The sequence below is a fragment of the Marmota monax genome, unplaced genomic scaffold, assembly GCF_021218885.2.
Source record: "Marmota monax isolate L192 unplaced genomic scaffold, Marmota_monax_Labrador192_F-V1.1 WCK01_AAM20220418_F8-fsc00006, whole genome shotgun sequence".
In the NCBI taxonomy this organism is placed as follows: domain Eukaryota; kingdom Metazoa; phylum Chordata; class Mammalia; order Rodentia; family Sciuridae; genus Marmota; species Marmota monax.
In genome coordinates this window covers 22389668-22413309 of record NW_026693712.1, presented here as the reverse complement: position 1 = coordinate 22413309, position 23642 = coordinate 22389668, and the positions used below count along the sequence as shown (strand labels likewise).

Sequence of the window (23642 nt, the reverse complement as noted above, 5' to 3'; positions counted from 1 at the left end):
AATAAAACAGTAATATACTTATTCCTTTCCTTTTAGAATTAGGAATACTTCCAAGCAGAAGTCACCAACAGAGTTTCCTTGCCATGTGCCTCTCCCACCACTGCCCCCATCAACACCAGTATGTGTAAAACAGCATATTAAGCCAACTACAATCTCTAACATGCAATGTGGTTGCTCATTTGGAAGATGAAGCACCCAGATGCTGCAGTGATAACATGTTTCTTAGTATTCAAGAGATTTAACAAAATACGTAAACACACATGGAACAAGAAAAACTATGACAATTATGGGCCTGAATAAATACAAATATCCTTATTTGTATTAATAAATAAAAAAATCCTTATTTGTATTTATTATGAACATAAAATATGCTTGAAGTGTTTGACAACAAAGCATGACAGCACCTGCCCTCTTCTATTATGAAGATCAAATACAGGTCAAGAAATATATAAATTCTCAGGCTAATTTTTCATAAATTCCTTGCTTTTGTCTTACATCTTAGTCTCTAAGTGGAAGAAAGGCCTGATAGTGAATGGAGAAGAAAAGTCTCTACTGTCATCTATATAACATAAGCATAGTTTTTTGAATGAAGGTGAAAGAAAGACAGTGACCTTATTGGTTCTAATTTCATACCAGATATTCTGCTCAGGGAAAATACCTTGTGGAATATTTAAATTAATACATGAAAGACGATGTCCTCCAGAGAACTAACCTTTTACAAATCATTGGGAGCCTAAAGTTTTGGTATCCAAGTCAGAGAAGTTCTCAAGAGCATAGAATATTAAGGAATATTTCTACCATCTTGTCTTCTGACACTATTAGCTCACATGTCCTATTACTCCAGCTTATTTCTGTGGAATGCTCAGCTATGAGTTCCCAGGATGATTAAGAAAAATGTAATTTTTTTTAGAACAAAGACAATTGTTCCAGCCTTACTACAGAATAGGATAATGTTACATGGGTAGGTACTATTGAAAAATTGTTTCATTTGTTGTTGTCTAATAAGATAAAATTTCTAAAATGGTTTTTTTTTGAAAGGCATCACCTTCGATTTCCATGGCAAACTTCCATAAAGGCAGCAACATTGATAATTTTTTGCACTGTGTCTGCAGCTAATGTAAAATAGGCAATAGAGAAGAAGCCAATCTCCCATTGGCCAAAGGCAAAACTGTGAAGTAGAATAAGTATTTTTTTAAATTAAAACAGATAGTAGTGTTTGGTATATTAAAAAGAGGATTTCTATAAAAAGAGTTGAAATAAATAGTTTGTTGCTTAAAAAGTTTCTCTATGCTGTGATATTTAAGTAACAATTCTCAAAGAGTTTGGCTAGCACAAGCATTTTCTATAGTTTCCAGATTTGAGATTGAAATTGCCATTAAGTGAATCTCCCATTTATGCCCTAGATAACAATATTATGGCAAAATGTTTAAGTGGTATTATTGAATCAGTGACAGCCAGATGTTCTCATACATTTTCCACAACCAGAGGGGAAATGGACAGTCAGGAAGAATTGCTTCCAGAAAAAATTAAGACTCAGTCTTGGACCGTCAGTAGGAGAATTGATACGTAGCATCCTCTCTTCCACTAACCAGTTACAGAATTATAGTCCATAGTAGTTTACTCATCAATGAAATGAGGGGGTAGGCTAAAAAATCTTGAAACATCTTTGGATTTCTAATGTAGTCAATCAATACAATGAGAATGAAGTTCAAATTTCAAATTTTGTTAGAAAGATAAGCATAAGAATACTGGGCACATATTAATGTGTAACAAATTACCCTAAAACTTGGTAACTTAAAACAGTGATAAACATTGTCATACAGTTGGTCTCAGGTATTCAGGAGTGGTTTAATCGGGTGGTTCTGGCTCACATTTCTTTGTGAGGTTACAGTAGATATGAAGCCAAGTCTGTAGTCATCTGAAGGCTTGAGCGGGGTTGGAGAATTTGCTTCCAAGGTGGATCACTCACCTGTCTGCAGGGTAGTGTTGGTGGTTGGTGGGAGGCCCTCAGTTTCTTGTTGTGTAAGCCACAACATAGCAGTTGACTTCCTTCAGAGTTAGTAACCCAAGAAGCAGCAATAGGCCAGAAGTTTTGATGTGTTTTATGATTCAACCTGGTTACATAGGGACAACCCTTTAAACAGTGTGAGAGTAACTTCACAAAGGGATGGAGCTAAGAATACTAAGGACCAACTTGGTGGTGGCTCATTATCATAATAAACAAAGTGAGTAACAAAAAAGAAATGTTATGCCAGATTCTGGGACCCCAATAGACTTCCAGGAGCCGAATCCAATGCAATCACACAAGAGTCTTTATTGCAAGCTCGAGCCTAAACTCACAACCGTTCCAGACGCAGCGGTCCCAGGGAGTGAGTCCTGGTCCTTTGTTCAGTGAGATTTTATAGGTTTTGTGGGTTTTTCCAAGGACAAGGGTCAGGCCCCCTTCCTTAGGATAGGACTTGAGGTAGAAGCTGCTGTTATTTAAAAATGGAGCCACATTAGTTTCTCAGAAACTGCCTGTATTATATATAGGTAACAGTCATATATGACTTTTTTAAAAGAAAGTTCAAAATAACATGACATAGCTATTTATTTGCCCGAATAATCTGAAGCACTAATTCATTAAATGGAATTGAAAATGATCATTTGTCAGTTATATAGTACCTCTACCACAGTATCCTAGACCCTTATTCTCACCTTTTTAAATTCTAAATTTGTGATAGTGTCTTTGTGGTTTGTATAAGTAAAAATGATAACAGCTAGTTTCCTTTTTTTAATCACACATTCTCATGCCTAGCTGGCAACTTAATAGCAACTAACTGAAGAAAGTAACAAGATTGATGAAATGAACTCTGGCTGAATGCTAAAACTAGAAACCCACAATCAGCCCATAATACCCGTCTTTCAAATTATCATAGTGGAACAGCTAACATGCATATTTACTGCTGCCATACTAGTAGATTTTCCATTTCAGCTTTGATCCTAAAACTTTTGTTTCACTATCTGTAGGTCAAAAAGCATAGGTGGATCTGTTTGTCAAACCTAAATTCCAACTGTTATACTGAACCCAGAATTAAATAGGCAGTCAGTATAGACAGGTAAATCGAGTCAGGCCAATTTTGAGTGAGTCCAACAAGTTGGAGACTGTCCAAGGATTGAAACGTTAATTCCTTCAGAGCCCTTCCTCCACCCTTATCAAGAACCTGCTCCTGCTCCAACCTGTTGCCAAGGTAACCTGTCCCAGGAGTTGCCCCCCCCCCCTTACAGGGAGCTATAAGGTTGTTAATGTGTCCTTGGCTACTCCATCTTGCCCTTCCCCCTTCAGCCCACAGGTTTCCCACCTTTGGGCTGTCCCACCAAGCATTCCTGGGCCTAGTCCTGAGCCTAGTCAAGTATGCAGGAAGGAGAAAGATAAGGGGGGAAAGGCAGGAGACCAGAGGAAGCCTAGGACATATAAAAAGGGCAGAACATCTCACTTCTTGGGATACCAGGATACCCCCTATGGTCCCCTTCTCCCTCCAGGGAGAAGTCTGTTACCCCTTTTTAAATAAACCCTGCTTTATATGTTTGCCTGGGCATGCTCCTCTAATGTTCAAATTTAAACATTTGAGGGAGCAGAACTAGTCACTGGTAACTGGCAGTATCAATACTACCATCGGTTAAGTGACTTTGGGAAAGTTAGGTAAACTATGGGAACTTCAGGATCTTTATCCAAGGTGGGCCATTACGTGGCCCAGTGTTTGATCTTGAAAATATGTTTGTTGAATGCATATTTCTCCCAAACTCCAACTGCCTTTCAGTGATCTCCCATTCTTCTTTCCTTCTCTAAACCTGTTAGTCAGGCTTTGGGCACCAAATAGTTCTGGAGCTTTGGGAAGTCATCCAATGAACCCATTTTCTCATATACAAAGCAGCAATATAAATTTTGTTCCTTCACAACCTTATTTTGAGCATATGAAAATAATAGACGTCAAGGGCTTTATACATTCCGGGTTAGGAAACATTTCCAATTCCCCTTCTATCGTGAGGGGGCAAAATTGTGACATATGTAGTCGAGGGAGAGAAATAAAGAATGTCCACGAATTTCTGCCCCTTTCAATGCTTTATTCACTCAAATTACTCAATACAATTTCACACTATAGGTTTTTTTTAATGTAATACTGTTTATTTAACTTCAAAAACATTTCAGCATTCTAAACATACAAAAAAAATAACATAACATTGCAAATTGCATTTAAGTACAGAAGGTTCTGGAACTTTCATTGATGCAGTGGCTCTTTGCTGACAATGAAGAGTTCTACAGTTTGCTTGAAAACAAAGTTTAAAATCTACCAAACTTAATTAAAAAAAATTCAAACACTTCTCATGCCAGCTGACCCCCTTTTTCCACAACTAAGAAAGGCAGCAGAATGCTATATCACTATATACAAAAACAAGACAACCTAAAGCTAAATGGATGCCCACTGCAGTGTCAACAGGTCCAGCCTCACAGTGCAGGCCCTGAGCTACGGCCCCTCCAAAAGGCATCTTCCCCCCACAGCCTTAACACCAAGCAAGGAGCATCAAGAGTTTGTCTCGGTTGTTTTGTTCTTTTTACAGACTATATATATGTACAGTTGATAACTGAGGATTTCTAGCCAATAACCATATAGTTAACACCACCTTACAAGTTAAAAAAAAAATACCAGAAACATCTTCAAATGCCTTGTCACACCAACAGCAAAGTGCACAGAGTCAGGAGAACACGAGAGTGCCTTTTTATTTTAAAAATGTTTGGAAATCTGTACAACTTTGATACAGTTTTAGAGTGCTCTGGACACCCAGGGCCACTTCATGTAAACCACTGACAATTTCTAGAGCACTTTGAGAGACTACAATATGATCGTGATCAAATTCGGAAATTAAACCTAATGAGAGTAACAGACACATCTCAAATAAGATGTGTCAATCATGGCGTTCCCCTACTCTAAGGTATTTACAAGAAGACGGGTAAACAGTTTTTTATTCATCCTCCTCCTCCTCTTCTTCTTCTTCCTCCTCTTCTTCCTCTTCCTCTTCCACTTTTTTCCAGGCAACTTTAGAAGGACCCTTTGTGCCATCAAACTTTCCTTTAGACTTATAGTCAGCAACATCCTTCTCGTATTTCTCCTTCAGCTTTGCAGCCTTAGTGATGTATGGCTGCTTTTCACTGTCACTTAAGTTATTCCACATCTCACCCAGCTTTTTTGCCACATCTCCAATGGAGATACCAGGATTTGTGGACTTGATCTTGGGGTGGAATTCTGAACAGAACAAGAAGAATCCAGATGGTGGTCTTTTGGGGGCATTAGGGTCCTTTTTCTTCTTGCCTCCCTTAGCTGGTCCATAGTCCTTCATTTCCCGATCATAGCGTACTTTATCTGCCTTTGCCATTTCATCAAATTTAGATTTCTCTTTCCCAGACATTGTCTTCCACCTCTCAGAGCACTTCTTGGAAAATTCTGCAAAATTGACAGGGACTTCTGGATTTTTCTTCTTATGTTCTTCTCTGCAAGTCTGCACAACGAAGGCATAAGCAGACATCTTGCCCTTTGGTTTCTTGGGGTCACGTTTAGCCATCCTGACTGTATTGTTCGCTAGTCTGGGCATCGCAGGGCACAACGGGCGGCTCAGCGCTCCCTAGCCTCGTGCTAGCTGCCTCCAGTCTGCTAGCTGCCTCCAGAGAGCTGACACTATAGGTTGTTAATCAAGAAAACGACAATTCTTAAGGCTAGTCACTGCAATGGGCATAATTCACAGCAAATAATTCTAGATTAATTAATTCACTGAAAATAATTCTAGATTAATTCTAGGCACTGCAAACACACTTAACCATGACAGGCTAATGACAGACATTCCCTCTGCATGCTAAGTTCAAAAGTAAGCCTTAGGCTTTATGTCCAGCAGATGCACACTCGCTCAGGCCACGGTGATCAGATCTAGAACTAAGGTAGGCTTTTCCTGGTGTGGAGTGGAGACTGGTTGAGGAGAGGGCGGTATGGAGAAGTTGTGGCTCTCACCAAGGTCCAGACGAGGTGGTAGAGTTTGAGAGCCGTGAGGACCACACAGAGGATCAAGAAATGATGACAAGTGATGAGATGTCAGGTCCTCATTAGGCTCTCCAGCTCCAGTACATCCTTGTTTCAGCTGGTTGAATCCCTTTTCATTAACTCTATTATTTATACTAAATTTGGGGGCTTTTGACCCCCCTTTCAATCCATATCAGCTACCACCATATTTCTCCATGACGTCATTTACCCTGGGGTCAGAAACATCTGGTCTGGTGGTCTCTACCCTGATCTTTTCCCTTTCCCTCCTGTCAGGCTAGGACAGCCTGCCAGAGACTTCACTCTGTTTATCAGGGAGAGGGGAAGTAATGTGTTTGTGGCCTTACTGGAGGGATCTGTTGGCTGTGCCTGGTGACACTGCAGGTTTCAAATTGGAGTTTTTGAAATGGAGTTGCTTAGGCTCAGGCTTAAGGCCATCCTCACAGCTTCCCAAGCTCCCAATATATTGAAAAGTATTTATTCTGAGTATAAAATCAATATTTGGCCGGGCATGGTGGCACCTGCTTGTAATCCCAGTGACTTGGGAGGCTGAGGCAGCAGGATCATGAGTTCAAAACCAGCCTCAGCAACTTAAGGAGACCCTGTCTCTAAATAAAATACAAGAAAGGGCTGAGATGTGGCTCCATGATAAGGTACTCCTGGGTTCAATCCCTGGTACCAAAAAAGGAAAAAAAAAAACATTTAAAAAAAAGCAATATCTGCCTGCTTTATTCACAACTCAGAAAACTTTAAAAATATACATCTAGTAATGAAAATTATATATATTTCCATGATTCAGTGGTAAAATTAATAAACAATTAATATTCTGATTTTTTTAGTGTAAACAAGCTCAGTTTTAAAAAGCAAAAATGTGTTCTATTATGGAATAGTTACATCTTATACTACAGTATAGCATTATGAACGCTCCCATTCCCTAGCTTCAACAATTATTAATCTTATTTCATCAAATATGGCTTCTAATTTACAATTATTTTGGAGTAAATCCTCACACATTTTGTAATCATTTCATCTGTAAATATGTATCTTCAAAATATAGGATCTTTACTACTATCATAGACTTAAAATTTAACTGTAACTTCTCTATATCGTCAAATAGCCAGTGTTCAAATATTCTCGATAGTCTCGGGGGTTTATACTTTTTAAAATTATTATTATTATTATCATCATCATCATCACCACAAGCTTCTCCTTCCAGGGCGCAGCGATTCCCGCTCCCCAACCATAAGGTTCCACCAGCTACAGAGCTAGAGCGCACCGCAGAACAACGTGGGGACACGGAGGCCAGCGGAACCAAAGTCGCCCATCTCCTGCGGGCTGAGGAGGGAGCTCTTTGCATGTTGCACTAAGGGCAGTCCGCACAAACGCCATTGGCAGCAGGTACCGGAAGCGCTGCAAGTTTCCAGCTCTGGCAAAGGTTCTTCTTGAGACGTGCTGAGGTGCAGCGTGCGCGGTTTCCCTCTGGACCAGAGCCGAAAGGAACTGGGACCGCGGCGGAGATGGAACGCTACGTGGAAGGCCGCACGGCGAGCTCACTCTTCGCTGGATTCCGAGCCCTGGGGCTTTTTAGTAATGACATCCCGCACGTGGTGCGGTTCAGTTCGCTGAAGCGCCGGTTCTACGTTACGACCTGCGTGGGCAAGAGCTTCCACACGTATGACGTGAGTGATTTCTTTGCCGGTTTCCCGAGAACTACCCTCCTTGGCTCCCAGCTCTGTCCTGGGGCATTCCCGCTCTCCCCTCCCACCTAACGAGGATTTCCCTTTCTGCCCTTCTTTTCTGTAACCCCACCCAGTTCTGTTTAGCCACCCTCATTGAACCCTCGTGCCGCTGCTTTAGCTCTTGCAGTTCACCTGGGGGCGAGTTTCGGAGGGAACCTGGCTAAGGAATGAATACTTGAGAATGTCTCAGTGTTACAGTATCATATTTGTTTAGTAGATAATTATTGATCCTCCCAGAGGATGCGAACATGAATAAGATAAGCCCTTAGACGACTCGCAAGACACTTATTGTGTAACTGAAGACACAAACTGGGTTAGAAATCCAGACTGAAATACATTGGGAGGACTGGAAGGGTGAGTTGATGATTTAAGGGACTCCTCACATTCGATGGCAATCCAGTTTCCCCGAACTTCCCCTGAGCATCTGTTTTCAACCAACCTTGAATATCTGGCGCCGTTTCACTCTAAGCTTTGCAACAATTTCTTTGCAAGGTAGTTTTTACTAATTTTGTAGCACCCTTATATAACTTAGGAAAGTAAGTATTAGGAAACTAAAGTTACTTGCCATGACACTCATGCTGCTTATTAATGATGGATTCCCCCCTTCCCAAATTTACCACTAATTGAAAAATAATGTAAGTTGTGTGGAAAGCAGGAATATGATGAAGATGGTAATAGCCAAGGTTATTAAGCACTTTTTCTGGAAAGCATGGTGTAGAGTTGTTTTCCTTGGAGAATTGTGAAAATTAAAGAGGTTATTAACAAGAAGAGTGGGAATTGGGAGCTAGTTGAGTAAATGTAAAAAGAAAAGAAGGATGGGGTGAGGTGAAGAGAGTTGGGTTTCTGGAAGCCTGGGATGGTGATGGAGAAAGTTGGGTCAGAGTGACATAAATCATGTGGGAGTATTTATTGATACCATTCTTCCCACTTCTTTCTTACTTGCCAATTTTTGGTTTTGATAAAGTTTTCCTCCCTAAAACATAACTTTTCTAATTTTCTCATTTAAAGAAAACTTTTTTCCACCTTTAGAGTAAATATTTAATGAGCACATTTTTATTTAAATAAATCCTCTAGTAAATAAATGGATAATTTACTGCCTTTATTGTGTAAATGGTTATGTCAAATTTATATTTGTAGCTTGCCAACATTCCTTTAATGGAAACATCCATATTTCCACATCACTGTACCCAGAAAGACTTAAAAGTCTCAAAATTCTGTATCTCCTCTTGAAATCTTATGTTTGGTACAGTGTCTTTCCTGACATTTTGTTAAGCACAAACACATCCCCCTCCCCTTCCAAAGAAATCCTATTGTTAGGAGAGTAACATCTTTAACATTTTATAAAAAATTTACTGTTATTTGCACATTGAAATTTAGTCATAAAAATGTGTTTTAAGATGTCCTTTAGATCTTGTGATGCTTTCTTTGGAGGTGGGTGGGGATGATACATTTTTTTAAATTTCTGTAAAATGGCATAAAATGCTTATTACCTGAGGACTCTGTGTTTGTTACACCAACCAATTTACTGGGCTATGATCTCTGAAACTAAAAATAACTTGGGGTAAACCAGATGGTACTAATGATCCCAAGTCATTAACTTGTTCCTCAAGGGCTCTCTCCTATGGCCATTGCTGTATTACTGCCCACTGTGAGTCATCCTACATATAAGCATTTGTACCTGGACAATAGACAAGGTATAAATAGCTGTTGATGTTGGTGATACCAGCTAACATTGAGCATTTACTACATGACTGCTGTACTCTGTTTTACATAATTTATTTGCAATCCCATTGAATTTTCATAATCCCATAAAGTAGGTACATATCTTAATCCATATTTGGAATCCATATAAGGAATTTGAGGCACAGGGAAGATGAGTAACTTTCCTCAGGTCAGCAAATTGGTCTGTAAGCCAATTCAGTCCACTATTTGTTTCTGCATGACCCATGAGTTATGAGTGGTTTTGTTATTTTTCTAAAGATTAGAGGGAAAAAATCACATTATTTCAGGATGTGAGAACCAAATAAAAGTACCTACAGATAAAAGTTTATTGAAATATACCCATGTATATTTATTATGTCCGCTTTCCTGCAACAGTATAAGAATTGGGTCAGTATAACACAGACTTTATGACTTGCTAATCCTAAAACATTTACTCTTTGGCTCACTACAGAAACCCTTTGCCTACTTCCATCACCACTGTTGGTGAAATAGTTGAAAATATAACTTTCCTAATAATGAAATTTAGGGTCAGTGAGTATCTTTTCTAGGAGGGACAGCATAGCAGATTTACCTATGAGGTTGTACCTTAATCTTAAGGTGTTAAGTTATTATAAAATTGTTTTTCTTATGAAAACTTAATCTTTTTTTTTTTTTTTTAACAGGTTCAGAAACTTAGTCTGGTTGCAGTAAGTAAGTGTGAATTTTATTCTGGATTTATGCTGGCTTAGTATCTTTAAAATTTTTTTGACATAAGTTTAAGGCTTATGGAATATATAAAGAATCCAGTGTGTGTGTCTAATAAACCTCTATAGGGGGCAAAAAAAAAACAAAACTGTGACACTATCATCACTATCATGTTTTGCTTTCAGTTGTCACATGATTTATTTATTTATTTGGAGTAGTTCTTCAGCATTTCTTTGTATTTGACCACATTGTGATTAATTCTTTTTTAGAATAACCTTCAGTTTGAGTTTTTCTGATACTTCTTTATAGTTAGATTCAGTATTTTGACAGGAGTAACAAAGAAATGATGCTGAATTCTCAGTGAATTTTATCAGTAGGCACATGCTATTCTTGGCAGTGATAACTTTGATTGTTTAGTTAAGGTGATATCTGTCAGGATGCTGTGTTTTAAAGTTACTAGTTTGTCCTTTGTAGTTAATAAGTATCTTGTAATATGATGCATTCAGACTCTGTAAATATGCTATTGCTCTTCAAAGTTTCACCTGCTGCATTTAGTTAGCATTTAGTGATGAGACTTGCCTGAATCTCAGTTAGTGATATGATGGTTATTAAATAGTGGTTTTGTTTTTCCATCATTCCTTCTACTGTAAGGAAATGTCTCATATTTGGATATTTTTTTTCAATGGGGGAGGTATTTATTTTTCTAAGAACTGTTCAATAGCATAAAAGGCCTGCCAGAGCTAACAGGTACTCGTTTTACCTTAAAATGTGATCCTTGTAAGAGAAATCCATTGTGTATGTCTGAAAAACAATTTTTAAAAGATTAGAAGACAGAATAACCTAAATTGAATACAAAAGTGAATGATAAACCTATAGAAATAGTATCATGGAAACTAAATCCCCAAGTGGAGTATGCACGTAAAAAATACTTACAATCGATCATCTTCCGTCTACTCATCTCCCTGACCCCAAAAGAGAAAGAAAAAGGGGCACCATGATTTTATTAGTGAGAGATGAATCAAGAAATCACGTCCTATAAGAAATGGCTAGAGGTAATAAGCATATTTACCTTGGAGACAACCGAGTAGAAACTGTATTGTCTTTAATTATTTTAAGGCTCAACATAAAAAGTATATATGGAGTTGCTTGGGGTTGGTCCAAAGGGTTGAGTTAGATGTGGATCTAAGTTTTAATTTAGTTTTATATTTTTCCTGAAGTTACTAATAAACTCCATGTTCTTGAAGGTGTTCATAAGTGGGCCAGATACCCATCTGTCAGTTTCATGTATTAAATGATGCTTTTTTCCAAATACTTCACAAAGCTTCTTTTTATCTATTTATTTAGCATTATGTTGTTATGTTTGCAAATCTTAATGTTTACGACAGTCAATATTGAGATTAAAATTTTATACTGATTCTCAGCTTTCTTTCTTTCTTTTTTTAAATACCTTTATTTATTTTTATGTGGTGCTGAGGATCGAACCCAGGATCTGGCACGTGCTATGCGAGCACTCTACTACTGAGCCACAACCTCAGCCCTCAGCTTTCTTTTTTATTAAATATATTTTTAATTATTATATCCATGAAAAATATTATATGTATATTGATGGTTTCTATTACAAGATCTTAAAATTGTATTTCTTTTATGTTCTAGGTAACTCTGTTCCACAGGATATCTGCTGTATGGCAGCTGATGGGAGGCTAGTTTTCGCTGCTTATGGGAGTATTTTTTCTGCATTTGCCCGTAATAAAGAGGTTTGTATCACTGAACTATTTCAATTGTACCATTTTTTTTTTCTTTCTAATGTATGCTCAGTTTTATAGAGGAAGAGAAAATTTGATTTCACCTATATATGTGTATTTATAAATACACATATGTATGTGGTCCATATGGAGACACTTTAATGAAGGAACTCTGCTTACAGGTGTGGGCTGGGTTGGGGGAACAACATAGGGGGAGGAATGCATCAAAGGCTATAAACTTGGGGAAGCTGTTACCAATCCTTGGGCCAAAGGGCAGAAGAAGTAGTGTTATCGAAGCCTGGTGAGAGCTGAAACCATGGAGAAGGAGATGTAGTGATGGAGGGATAAGTTACTGTGAGAGTCAGTGCCTCTGTGTCAAAGCAGGAAGGTATAGCAAAGAAGTACTTTATATTCCCCTTTCTCATCTTATCTGGAAGGCAGTTGGTGATGGAATCTTAGAGGTCAGCCTTCTAGAACATACCATTTTTTTTTAGTATAAAGGGAATTACAATGGTCGAATTAGCAAGGGATCTAGGTATATATGCATACCTTTTTCCTAAACTCAGTAGGGAGGCTAAGCCCTAGAGTTCTCATTTCTATGTTCTTAGTCCATGCTTTATTTCCTTATTGAACTGGCTAAGCAGATGAACGTGTCTAACTCCTTAATATTTGTTCATATAACCTTGTATACTAAAAAATTGGACTACATTCTTAACATGAATGTTTTTAGGATTAGAAAGCCTTTTTTGGATAATATTACTTGATGAATGACTACTAATATGAAATTATTTTAAACTTTATAGATAGTACATACCTTTAAGGGTCATAAGGCAGAAATCCATCTTTTGCAACCTTTTGGGGATCACATTATCTCTGTTGATGCTGACAGCGTTCTTATTATTTGGCATATATATTCAGAAGGTAAGAATTAACTAATTTATTTGTTTTGTCTTGGGATTGTATGTGTATACTTAAAAATCTATGTGAACATAACTTCTACATCAGAGGTTTCACATGCAAAACAGTCAAAATAAACAAAATAAAAAAATTAATATGTATAAGAGAAAACATTCTAAATAAGAAGTAAATAAGCAGTTTTTGTCAGTTGGTTAACTACTTACAACTTGTTTAATGTGCTAATTTCAACTAATATGTTTTCCATTGCCGTTCTTTAAAATTAGTGACTTGTTTTCTCTGTAGAATGGATTTTGATGTATGTTCATACGTAGTATTTTCATCTTTCAAAAGGAGATGCTAATAGTAAACTTGAAGAATCTGTAAATAAGAAGGAAAATATACATCTTTTTTTAACTTCTTTACTCTGTTTACATTTTTAACGTCTATATGTCTTGATTTTCTATTGTTCAATGCAGTATTCTTATTTTTAGTCAACATTTTAGAGGTTGCCTTCTGGGAGTTATTCTGTATTCTCATACAAATTGCTAATGCTTTTCTTTGTTTTATCTTTGCTCAAGTTGGGGTAAAAGAATTCTAAAAGTGCTCCCTTCAAGGTTAGATTTTAAAAAGCTTTATAAAATTATAAGATCTGGCTCGTAAAGACTCAGGCACTCTTGATGTTGATGCCTAGATTTTTTGTTGCTTTTAGAACAATACATTGGCCTGGAGTTTTCAGGGAGCTATTTGTAGTGAGACAAGGATCTTTTAAAATAGTATTCAAAGTAAAGTTTGTATACTTTTCACCTATATCTGTGCATTCTAACCTGGGGTATACATACTTCTGGGAGTATGTAGTACACCTTCTTCAATATTCAAATTTATTGGTAAACTTAGTGAAAAAAAAAAATTGTTTCAGTACTGAACAAATTTTGAAATGAAAAACACAATTTAAACCGTAATTTTAATTATAATAAATGTAAGATTTTAAAGAAGTTTCTAATCTTGCAGCAAGTAACTACCTGCTGGGCTACCTTCAAGGGTGGATGTTAAAAAGCTTTATAAAGTTGTAAGATCTAGCTCATAAAGTCTCAGGCACTCTTTTGATGCTAATGCCTAGATTTTTTGTTGCTGTTAGAACAACACATTGACTTGGGGTTTTAAGTTCCCAGAGTTTTAAGTTCTTTTCATCTCCTGGGTTAGAGTCTTCTGAGGAAATGTGTGAGAAGCATTGTTTTTGGTTTCACTAAACTTCACCTCTTTTCACATCTTCTAAGTGGCTCGTTGAACTTCCCAGATATTTGGCTCTTCACTTGGAGCATTCACTTCTGCCTCTTGATCAGATTATAAAAATATTAATGTTGATCCCTATGATCAGTTTTTAATCCTGTTTTCTTTTCTGTAAACCAATTTAAGTAGTGAAACTTCTAATAGTATTTATGTTAGAACTTGTAGATAATATTGACAGCCTAAATGACATTTACAGGTTGCCCCTATCACATTTATCTTGGTTCTTGGGGGTTATTTATAGGTTAGTTTATATGTCTTTGATTTATATTAGCATATAAGTCTCTGTGGTAAACTTACTTTAAATGGTAAATATATGGGTATATGAAACAAGTGTCAAGCTATTTTATAAAAAATAATTATATGTTATTTGTAATTTTTACTTTTTGTAGAAGAATACCTACAATTGACTTTCGATAAATCAGTTTTTAAAATTTCTGCGATTTTGCATCCAAGTACCTACTTGAACAAAATACTTCTGGGCAGTGAACAAGGAAGTCTGCAGTTGTGGAATGTAAAATCCAAGTAAGCACTTTACTTAAATAAATAATGTACTTCTCATCTTATCCGCATCTACTACTTTCTTCTTCCTATTTATTTATTTATTTATTTATTGGTTCTGGGGATTTAACCCAGGGGTGCTTTACCTTTGAGTCACACCTAGCCCTTTTTACTTTTTATTTTGAGGCAGGGTCTAAGTTGAGGAAGCTGGCTTTAAACTTGGGATTCTTCTGCCTCAGCTTCCTGAGTTGCTGGTATTATAGGTGTGTACCACCATGCCCAGCTTCCTAAAGCATTCTGCATCTCTCAGTTCTCTCTGCCCTTATATGTTTATTTGGAGGGCTGTCAATAAATATGGCTGTGAGAAGTTATCACTTAATGCCATCACATATTTAAAAAGTGGCATGTGGTCCTGGCACAAAATAAGCAACTTCATAAATCCACATTGAATAGTCTAAACTATTGACTCAGTAACTAGTCAATAGAAAGAATCCATATAGCTATCCAGACAGCTTTATAAAGTAATATTATGAGGTTAGCATTAGATAGCTTCTAGATTTTTATAAATGAAGGAAAGATATGGTAAAACAAATTCGTGTTAATTTAGTGCTACCATTTAGAAATGATTTCAAGGAAAATAAAAGTACTTTGATCAACAACCACCAGTGTAATGAATATCTATTATAATGTTATTAATATAACTGGAAGGCTACATTAATGATTTTAAATACCTCTTCTTGTTACTTGAACATTTATCTAGAGAGAAAGGGCTAACTCAAGTTTTGTATAATGTTAAAACAAGCAAACAAAAATATTTAACCACCTAAATTATTCTTTCCAAAGCCCTTGTAAATTTGAAAGGGAAGACTGTTTAGTTTTGAATCAATATTTCAGTTCAGTGGCAGATACCACTGACTGCCGACTCTGTGTTATGCTCAGGGATGTTGACTGAGATGCTGTCTCTGCTCTTAAGGTTCTTTCCTTAGGCTCTTTGTGATGTTTACATTCTTTGTGTACTTTATCCATTATGTAATTATTGCAGAGACTAATTTTGCCCATTTGCAGAATTTAATATATGATTTAATATTTTAATGACTAGTATTAAAATGATTTCAGATAGCTGTGCTCCATAGACTGACTTAATCATTCATGGTCTGATTCACAATATGAGAGCAGCATAACTGTTTCCATAAGACAGTTCATATAACATTCAAGTACTATTTTAGTTAAAATCTAATTATTCCCTTTAGTGATGATATTTCTAGAAATACATTGCAGTAAAAAAAAAAAAATGAGGTCTGCCTATATTCCAAGACTTTTATTGTCTAGATAAAATGGATTGTATTTTTTCTTCTACTCAAACATTTAAATTTTTAATGAGGTGGCCTTGCATAGCAATTTGCAGATTGGGAGTCTAGAACCTGCACACACACACTCTTTTTTTTTTACTTGGCTTAATTATTTAGCACTTTTCTTTTTTTTAAGTTTCTTTTTCTGGATAAAAGGTGATAATATTTACTTCATGTGATTATTTTGAGTATTGGACATGGTAATATATTCTCAGAATAATGTGGGATGAAGAATTTAATAAATACTACTGTTACTAGTTTACTTTTAAATATATAGTCGATTTTGTTTTTCTCTCCCACCCGCAAAAAAAAAACAAAAAAAAAAAACAACCTACCTTTCACCTTTCAACTCTTTTTTTTTTTTTGTAGTAAGCTTCTGTATACATTTCCAGGATGGAAGGTTGGAGTGACTGCTCTTCAGCAGGTTAGTAATTTTTGGTTAAACCAAATAGTAGATTCATGTAGTTTCAGGGATCAGCCTGTTTTTAGACCTTAAGACAAAATAATATAGTTTTAACTGTTCCACTAAGGAAATAATGTTTTGGAAATACACTGTCAACAAGTAGTAACACGTTTGCCGTTTAGAATTAGGCTCTAAACCTGTGGTTATTGTAGAACCTTGTTTACTGATTATTTTGCAAGCAGGTAGTATAGAGCTTTATAGAGAACAGAAATTAGTTGTTCATTGATGCAAAGGAGACTATTGGTTTTACAGAGAAATTTATTAGGATGTTGAGATTTCCTATTTGAAATAGTTGGGGACAAAAATCCTAAGGATTTTTTCATTGGTAGACTTAGAAAATTGCTTTTCATTTTTATGAGTCAGTAAAACATACGTATATGAATGAATGTATGTCTATAGAAAATCTGGTGAGTCTGTTGGTTACACATGTAGCCATTATTCCTGATCTTTCTAATATTCATTGCCCATTTTATTTGCACTCCCTCATCCCCTCTCACTGTCATCAACCATGCTCTGCCATGCCTATCCATTATAAGACAGAATTATAGTCATAGAATGTTATGGCTGTTACTTCCTTTCCAGCTACATATGTTGCCATACTTATGACAAGCCTTCATATATTTTCTAGGAGTTGTCTCTTTTTTCTCTTTCACCTAGTCAGTGATTTGTTGTGATTGCATATGTAAATTTTTCTTTCTGTGTGACTTTGTATTAACAAGACTGTTTTGTTCTAACAGTTGAGAGGGAAATTGACTGGCAAAATTTAAACTGGGAAGTAATTTGGAAAAATCGTTCCTAAATACTTCCATTTGAATAGCAGTTAATATTAACTCTTAGCATTAGTTAATAATAGCCAGAATGGTAATACTTGTGGATTTCCCCCTACACACCTTTAAGAAGATATTTCATATTCTCTCATAATAACACATAAATAATAGTGTTGATCATAAAAATTGTAAGGCTGTGTTGCTTAAGAAAATAAAAACTTATGAGTAATTTAATTTTCAGGCACCAGCTGTGGATGTTGTTGCTGTTGGTCTTATGTCAGGTCAGGTTATCATTCACAACATTAAGTTTGATGAAACATTAATGAAGTTTCGTCAAGACTGGGGACCCATAACTTCAATTTCATTTCGCACAGGTAATCTTTACCATATTTATTCATGAGAGTTAAGAACACCTGAAATGCTTTACTTTAAAATCACAGAAATTGTTTTTTTATAGTTTAATAAGTATTAATGAAACACCGAAGTAGAACAAGCAAAAAATATGGGAAGACTATTGGTGTATAGTTTTAACTTTATAAACTAAAAGGGAGAGAAATTTGTCAAGTTTACTTGTTTTCGGGCTTGTGTTTTTTAACATATATTTTATTTTAATAACAGATGGTCATCCAATAATGGCAGCTGGAAGCCCATGTGGCCATATTGGACTTTGGGACCTAGAAGACAAAAAATTAATCAATCAAATGAGAAATGCACACTCTACAGCAATTGCTGGACTGACATTTCTCCATAGAGAACCTCTTCTTGTCACAAATGGTGCTGACAATGCTCTCAGGGTATTATGATTATTTTTGTCATTTTTCTGGTTCATCTGGCCTACCTTTTGGGTTATTACAAGCTTGCTTTTTAATGTATTAGTACCAAAATTAGAAGATGAAAGGAATATGGGATGAATCATTGTTATAGATAAATAAAAAGTATAGCAGATGACATTGCAATGAAGTGGGAAAGAGTTACAGCTTATTTCTTTCCCAATCCCCACTTCAGGGTCAGTGGCCTGCCTGACTGCAGATCAGAGAGCACATGGTGTAAGAACCTTACCATTTAATTTCTTGGCAGATATGGATATTTGATGGCCCCACAGGTGAAGGCCGACTTTTGAGATTCAGAATGGGCCATAGCGCTCCTCTTACCAGGATCAGATACTATGGACAAAATGGACAACAAATTCTAAGTGCAAGTGAGTTTCTATTTTCTACCCATAGTACTTAAGTAGGTATTGAGAGCTGGACGCATTTTTAGATTGTAATTTCTCTTTAAAATGTCCCAAACCATAACACTAAGCTTTTTGTAGAATCCAATTTTATAACATCTGTGATTCAAATGGCCCATTGTTTTGATGGAGCTTGATGAGGAATTTTCTTTTTATATCAATAGGTCAAGATGGAACTCTTCAGTCATTTTCTACGGTACATGAAAAATTCAATAAGAGTTTGGGACTTGGTAGGTCATTTGCAATATAGAATATAAGTTGCTAGTCACAAAAGAAACTTTGCAAGATTCTGGGAGAACTGGAGGAGGTTTCATCAATATATTTCCTCTTTTTTGGATAAAATTAAAACCTTATGGAGGAGAAACTAGTAAGATCCTAAGATCAAAATCACTGTAGAAGTGTTTGGGGTACTGCTTACTATAAATCTGTTAAAAAATGTTAGGCATCTTGGGTGATAAAACATACTCTTGCCACCCAAAAAACACAGCCTAATGTGATCCATCTGTAGAGTGCAGAATTTAAATTATGGGAACAATTTTAAAGAAACCATCAAAATAAATAGCATCTCATCTTTTTGCTTTAAAGGGCGCCTTTATTCTCTTCCTGGTTTCCAGCTTTTGAGAGGTTTCTTAAACAAAAATGTTTTTTAGTTTCATTAATGTTTACTTTTTTAAGTAAATGTTCTAGCTATTCATAAAAGTATGTACTTCCAGGTAACTTATAGGATCCTTTTTTAATTGATAATCTAAAATAGTTCCTTTTGGAATTAAATTGGAGAGATTTGATATCTTTAAGAATCTTCTCATCCAGGAATGTGATATATCCTCAAGTTTTCTTTTTTGTGTTGGTTCTATCATATTATTGGCAAATAATATGATTACCTCATTTTTTCAGTTATTTATACCTTATAATTTGCTTTTGTATCTTAATTATACAAACTTCAGAAACAAATAATATTGATAACAGTACCCTTGTTGTGCTCCTGACTTAAATGAGAACATCTTGAACTTTATAGTTATGTGACAGTGAAGAGCATTTTTCTTCCCCCATGAAGAAAGATTCATAACTATGATTCCCTCTTCCCCAACTCCAGGATTAATTAATAAAAAGAGACTCAAGCGGAAAGGACTTCAGAATACCATGTCAGTAAGACTTCCACCTATCACAAAGTTTGCAGCTGGTAAGTAACTTCTCTTGTTTTGTACTTCATTATTTCCTCCATTTAAAAAAAATATATGTTTGCAAATTCTAATAAATGTTCAGAGGGTAACCTTAAGCATGTACTAATCTTGTGTGAAGATTGAAAATGAGTTAATTTTAACATGAATTTATTTTTTAAATCTCAGGCTTTGTTCTCTATACCAGCTATTAATAAATAATATTTTATAGCCCTTCTTTTTATCCTATCATCTGGTATAATGAAAGTCACTAATGTAGAAATTTATAACAGAGAACAAATGTGAAAAGATGTGGCCATGACCAATCAAGATCTAAGTACAATAGTAGTATACCATATCATAGAGCAGAACTTCTTCAGAAGAAGAGCGTTTAAGAAAAGTATACATATATAATAGGATGATTGAATGAAAACTATCAGGAAATAACTACATAGGCACCATTTCTATATTATGGTTATTGTTTCAAGGTTATTATAACAACCTGATCACTACTTTGGTTTTTTGATCACCCCTCTATTTGCCTTGAGCCTAAGTGATGCTTCTAAAACATATAGCTGACTCATGTCATGTTCTTAAAATCTTTTCGTGCCCCTTATTACCTTTAGGTAGACTTTTGCCTCTTTAACTTTCAATATCCTTGTAATGTGGCCCCAGTTGCCTTGTCCTCTCGCCTCTCCCAGGAACACATTTCTCTTACTTGCCATCCTTGGTTTTGTTCAACTAATCTTGGGCCTTTTGTCTATAGGGCTCTGCCCACCTCTGTACTAGAAGTTTTATTTGTTTATTGCTCCTTCCAGGAAGCCAGTTATTACTCTCCCAAAATCTCCCAGTAAAACTCTTCCTGAGTGCTCATATAAAATAGTCATGCAATTATGCTTTCTCATTCTTTCTTCTAATCAAAATCTGTTATTAGATATTGTCAGTTAATTTGATTTAGCCATTCAACAATGTTATAAGGTGTCAAAACACATTGAACACCATAAGTATGTACAGTTTTTATCAGTTAACCTGTTGGATAGGAAGCTCTTTCCAGAGATAGCCTGTTTATTTTACCATCGTATTCCTAGTACCAGTTATTAAGGTAGAATATTAGATACTTAATTAATAATAGATGAGCAAATGAGTGAGATGATAAAAAGCACTTTGATTTATGATTTTAATTATGTTTAGAGGAAGCTCGAGAGAGTGACTGGGATGGTATCATTGCTTGCCATCAAGGTAAGCTATCTTGCTCAACCTGGAATTATCAAAGGTCTACAATAGGTGCTTACTTTCTCAAGCCAAAAGAATTGAAGAAAGATGACATCACTGCAACAGTAAGTGAGCTCTTTTATTAAAATCTTTTCTCCTTTAAAACTTATGTGGTAATTTTATTATACTCAAGTTTACTAATGATATTATTGGAAAGAACATGTTTTACCATTTTGAAGTTGTTCTCTAATATTGTAAAGTTTTTCAGCTTGCAGAAATTTATTTAGCTACTTGAGGTTGATTGTGAAGTAGTATCTCTGTGTGGTTTTGATTTGCATTCTTCTGAGGAGGTATAGTGTTGCATCTTTTCACGTAGTCATGGGTCATCTCTAGATATATCTTTGTAACGGTGCTTTGTCTGTCTTGATTATGTTAACTTTGTAATTTTGAAATCAGATAGTATGCCTCCTCCAAGTTTGTTCTTTTCCTTTTCAAAATTGTTGGATATTTTGGTCCCCAAATTAGCATGTCAATATCAGCAAAAAAAAAAAAAAAAAGACAGTTGGGATTTTTTTAATCAATACATAAATTTGAGAGTTACCATTTCTGGTTTCCTAACAATTTCTGTCAATAATGTTTGTACTTGTCAGTGTATGTCCCACTTCTTCTCAATGCTAAGTAAAATTGTTTTCTTAAGTTTATTTTAGGTTTTTTATTGCTAGTGTATCAAAAGATATAATTGACTTTTTGCCTATTGATCTTGTATCTTGCAGATTGCTAAACTTGTTTACCTGTTCTAATGATTTCTTAATAGATACTTCTGCTTTTGAAAATGCTGACTAAACGTTTAACTCAACATTTGACTCAATTATGTACACATTATTATAAGTACATATGTTCTAATCTCCATAGTATGAAAAGCTAGTCTTAAGCTTTTATGTAATTTTCTAAATCATAGAGATTTATCTTAAGCTTCTTTAGGAAACTTACCTACAGAGTTCTGAGTAGTGTTTGTAGTAGTAGTAGAAAGGATAATTACAGCTAACTTTTACTTTAGTCTCTCTGCCTAGTGTGTACTCACATTATGTTTACATAATCCTATGTTATGGTCTATTGTTAGCCTCTTTTTATAGAACATAAGACTAACCCTTAATGTAATGAGTAACATGCCTAAGATCAGTAAAGCTAGAAGTGACACAGCAGGGATTTGAACCTAAGACAACTTATTCTAGAAACTGTGATCTTAACTTACAACCTACTGTGATCACTCATTGAGCACTTAATATGCATGTGTACAATGATGCTTAACCAGTGCTGAGTCATTTGTCTAACATCCTCAGCTACTTGGAACAAAGCCAGAAATCATTAAGTAATAAACAGAAGTAATTATTATAGAACCCATGCAATAAAGTGTAATTTATTACTCAAGGGTAACCTTCACAGTTTTTCTAAAATACTTTGTTTTTTGAGTGTATTTTTTTGTTTTTGTTTTAATTTGTTTTATTAGTGCATTATAGTTATATTTAATAGTGGGGTTCATATTGACACGATCATACATGCATGAATTGTAATTTGCTCCAGTCCTCAATACTTCTCCTATCACTCTCTCCTCCTTTCTCCCCCTCCCTTCTCTTATTCCCTTTCTTCTACTTTACTGATCTTCCTTCTATTTATTTATTGTTTTCTTTTTAATTGGTGCTTTATAGATTTACAGGAATATGGAATTCACTGTGAAATATTCATATATGTACATAGCATTATTTGGTTAATTTCACTCCATAGTTCCTCACTTTTCCTGCCATACTCCTTCACTCAAAGGAATTCCTTTGCAGTCACTTTTCCTGCTATACTTCTTCATTCAAAGGAAATCAGTGGAGTAGCTAAAGGGAACTTTATTTTAATTTAAGTAGTAGGCTTTAAATGTTTAGAAAAATTTATGTGCACGAAACATTTTATGTCATGCTATAGAAATATGTCTTCACTTGCATAGTGGCATTTGTCACTTTTATGTGTAAGAAAAGTAATAAATCAATTCACTTTTCATGTTTTTTTTTTTTTTAAATAAAATTATTGGTAGATTTGACTTTGGAAGCTATGAAGCACAATACAATATTATTTTCTTTTTTTTTTTAATATTTTTTAGTTGTAATTGAACACAATATCTCTATTTTATTTATTTATGTGGTACTGAGGATCGAACCCACGGCCTCTCACGTGCGAGGCGAGCACTCTACCTCTGAGCCACAACCCCAGCCCTAAAATATTATTTTCTTTGTTATTTGCTTTTGTTTTTTTTCCCCTGTAAAGGCAGTAGATATTACTTCTTGTGGAAACTTTGCTGTGATTGGTCTTTCATCAGGAAGTGTAGATGTGTATAATATGCAGTCCGGGATACATCGGGGAAGTTTTGGCAAGGATCAAGGTATTGAAATGTCTTTCTTTCTTTCTTTTTTTTTTTTTCTTTTAAGTAATTTTTTGATGAGTTATCCCAACTTCATTTGGCAGATTAATTTCAAGATTTTTCAAGAATATAAGTAGTGGAAATCTAGATATTTGGAAAGAATTATTTGTATTGTTCCAGTAGACACTACCAATTCTGATTTCTTTTTTTCTTGTCTACTTAAAAGCTCATAAGGGATCTATTAGAGGTGTTGCAGTGGATGGATTAAATCAGTTGACAGTTACAGCTGGTAGTGAAGGATTACTCAAATTTTGGAACTTTAAAAACAAAAACTTAATCCATTCTATGAGCCTTGATTCATCTCCAAATATGATGCTGCTACATAGGGACAGGTAAACATTTCCTTTTAATGATAATGGACTTGCTTT

The 23642-nt window shown here is 35.5% G+C and overlaps 2 protein-coding genes across 2 annotated transcripts in view; one reads left to right on the top strand and one right to left on the bottom strand.

The window, feature by feature from the left end:
• Positions 1 to 4120: 4120 nt before the first annotated feature.
• LOC124103628 (high mobility group protein B3-like) lies at positions 4121 to 6860 on the bottom strand. The gene has a single exon (XM_046460336.2). It carries the CDS (start codon positions 5626 to 5628, stop codon positions 5002 to 5004), a length of 627 nt encoding a protein of 208 aa, XP_046316292.1. The 5' UTR covers positions 5629 to 6860; the 3' UTR covers positions 4121 to 5001.
• A 586-nt stretch (positions 6861 to 7446) lies between these two features.
• The window catches only part of Wdr36 (WD repeat domain 36), a 40034-nt gene continuing 23838 nt past the window's right edge, over positions 7447 to 23642 (top strand). Inside the window, exons 1-14 of the mRNA XM_046460398.2 lie at positions 7447 to 7744; positions 10189 to 10216; positions 11864 to 11964; positions 12756 to 12873; positions 14526 to 14658; positions 16353 to 16407; positions 17455 to 17587; positions 17832 to 18007; positions 18291 to 18411; positions 18609 to 18674; positions 19538 to 19624; positions 20793 to 20938; positions 23121 to 23235; positions 23441 to 23606. Coding sequence (XP_046316354.1) covers positions 7583 to 7744; positions 10189 to 10216; positions 11864 to 11964; positions 12756 to 12873; positions 14526 to 14658; positions 16353 to 16407; positions 17455 to 17587; positions 17832 to 18007; positions 18291 to 18411; positions 18609 to 18674; positions 19538 to 19624; positions 20793 to 20938; positions 23121 to 23235; positions 23441 to 23606 — 1607 coding nt within the window. The 5' untranslated portion in view covers positions 7447 to 7582. The remainder of the gene's footprint in view (positions 7745 to 10188; positions 10217 to 11863; positions 11965 to 12755; positions 12874 to 14525; positions 14659 to 16352; positions 16408 to 17454; positions 17588 to 17831; positions 18008 to 18290; positions 18412 to 18608; positions 18675 to 19537; positions 19625 to 20792; positions 20939 to 23120; positions 23236 to 23440; positions 23607 to 23642) is intronic.

Coding starts and splice junctions, on each gene's coding strand:
- LOC124103628 (XM_046460336.2), bottom strand. CDS start 5,628: ATGCCCAGACTAGCGAACAATACAGTCAGGATGGCTAAACGTGACCCC.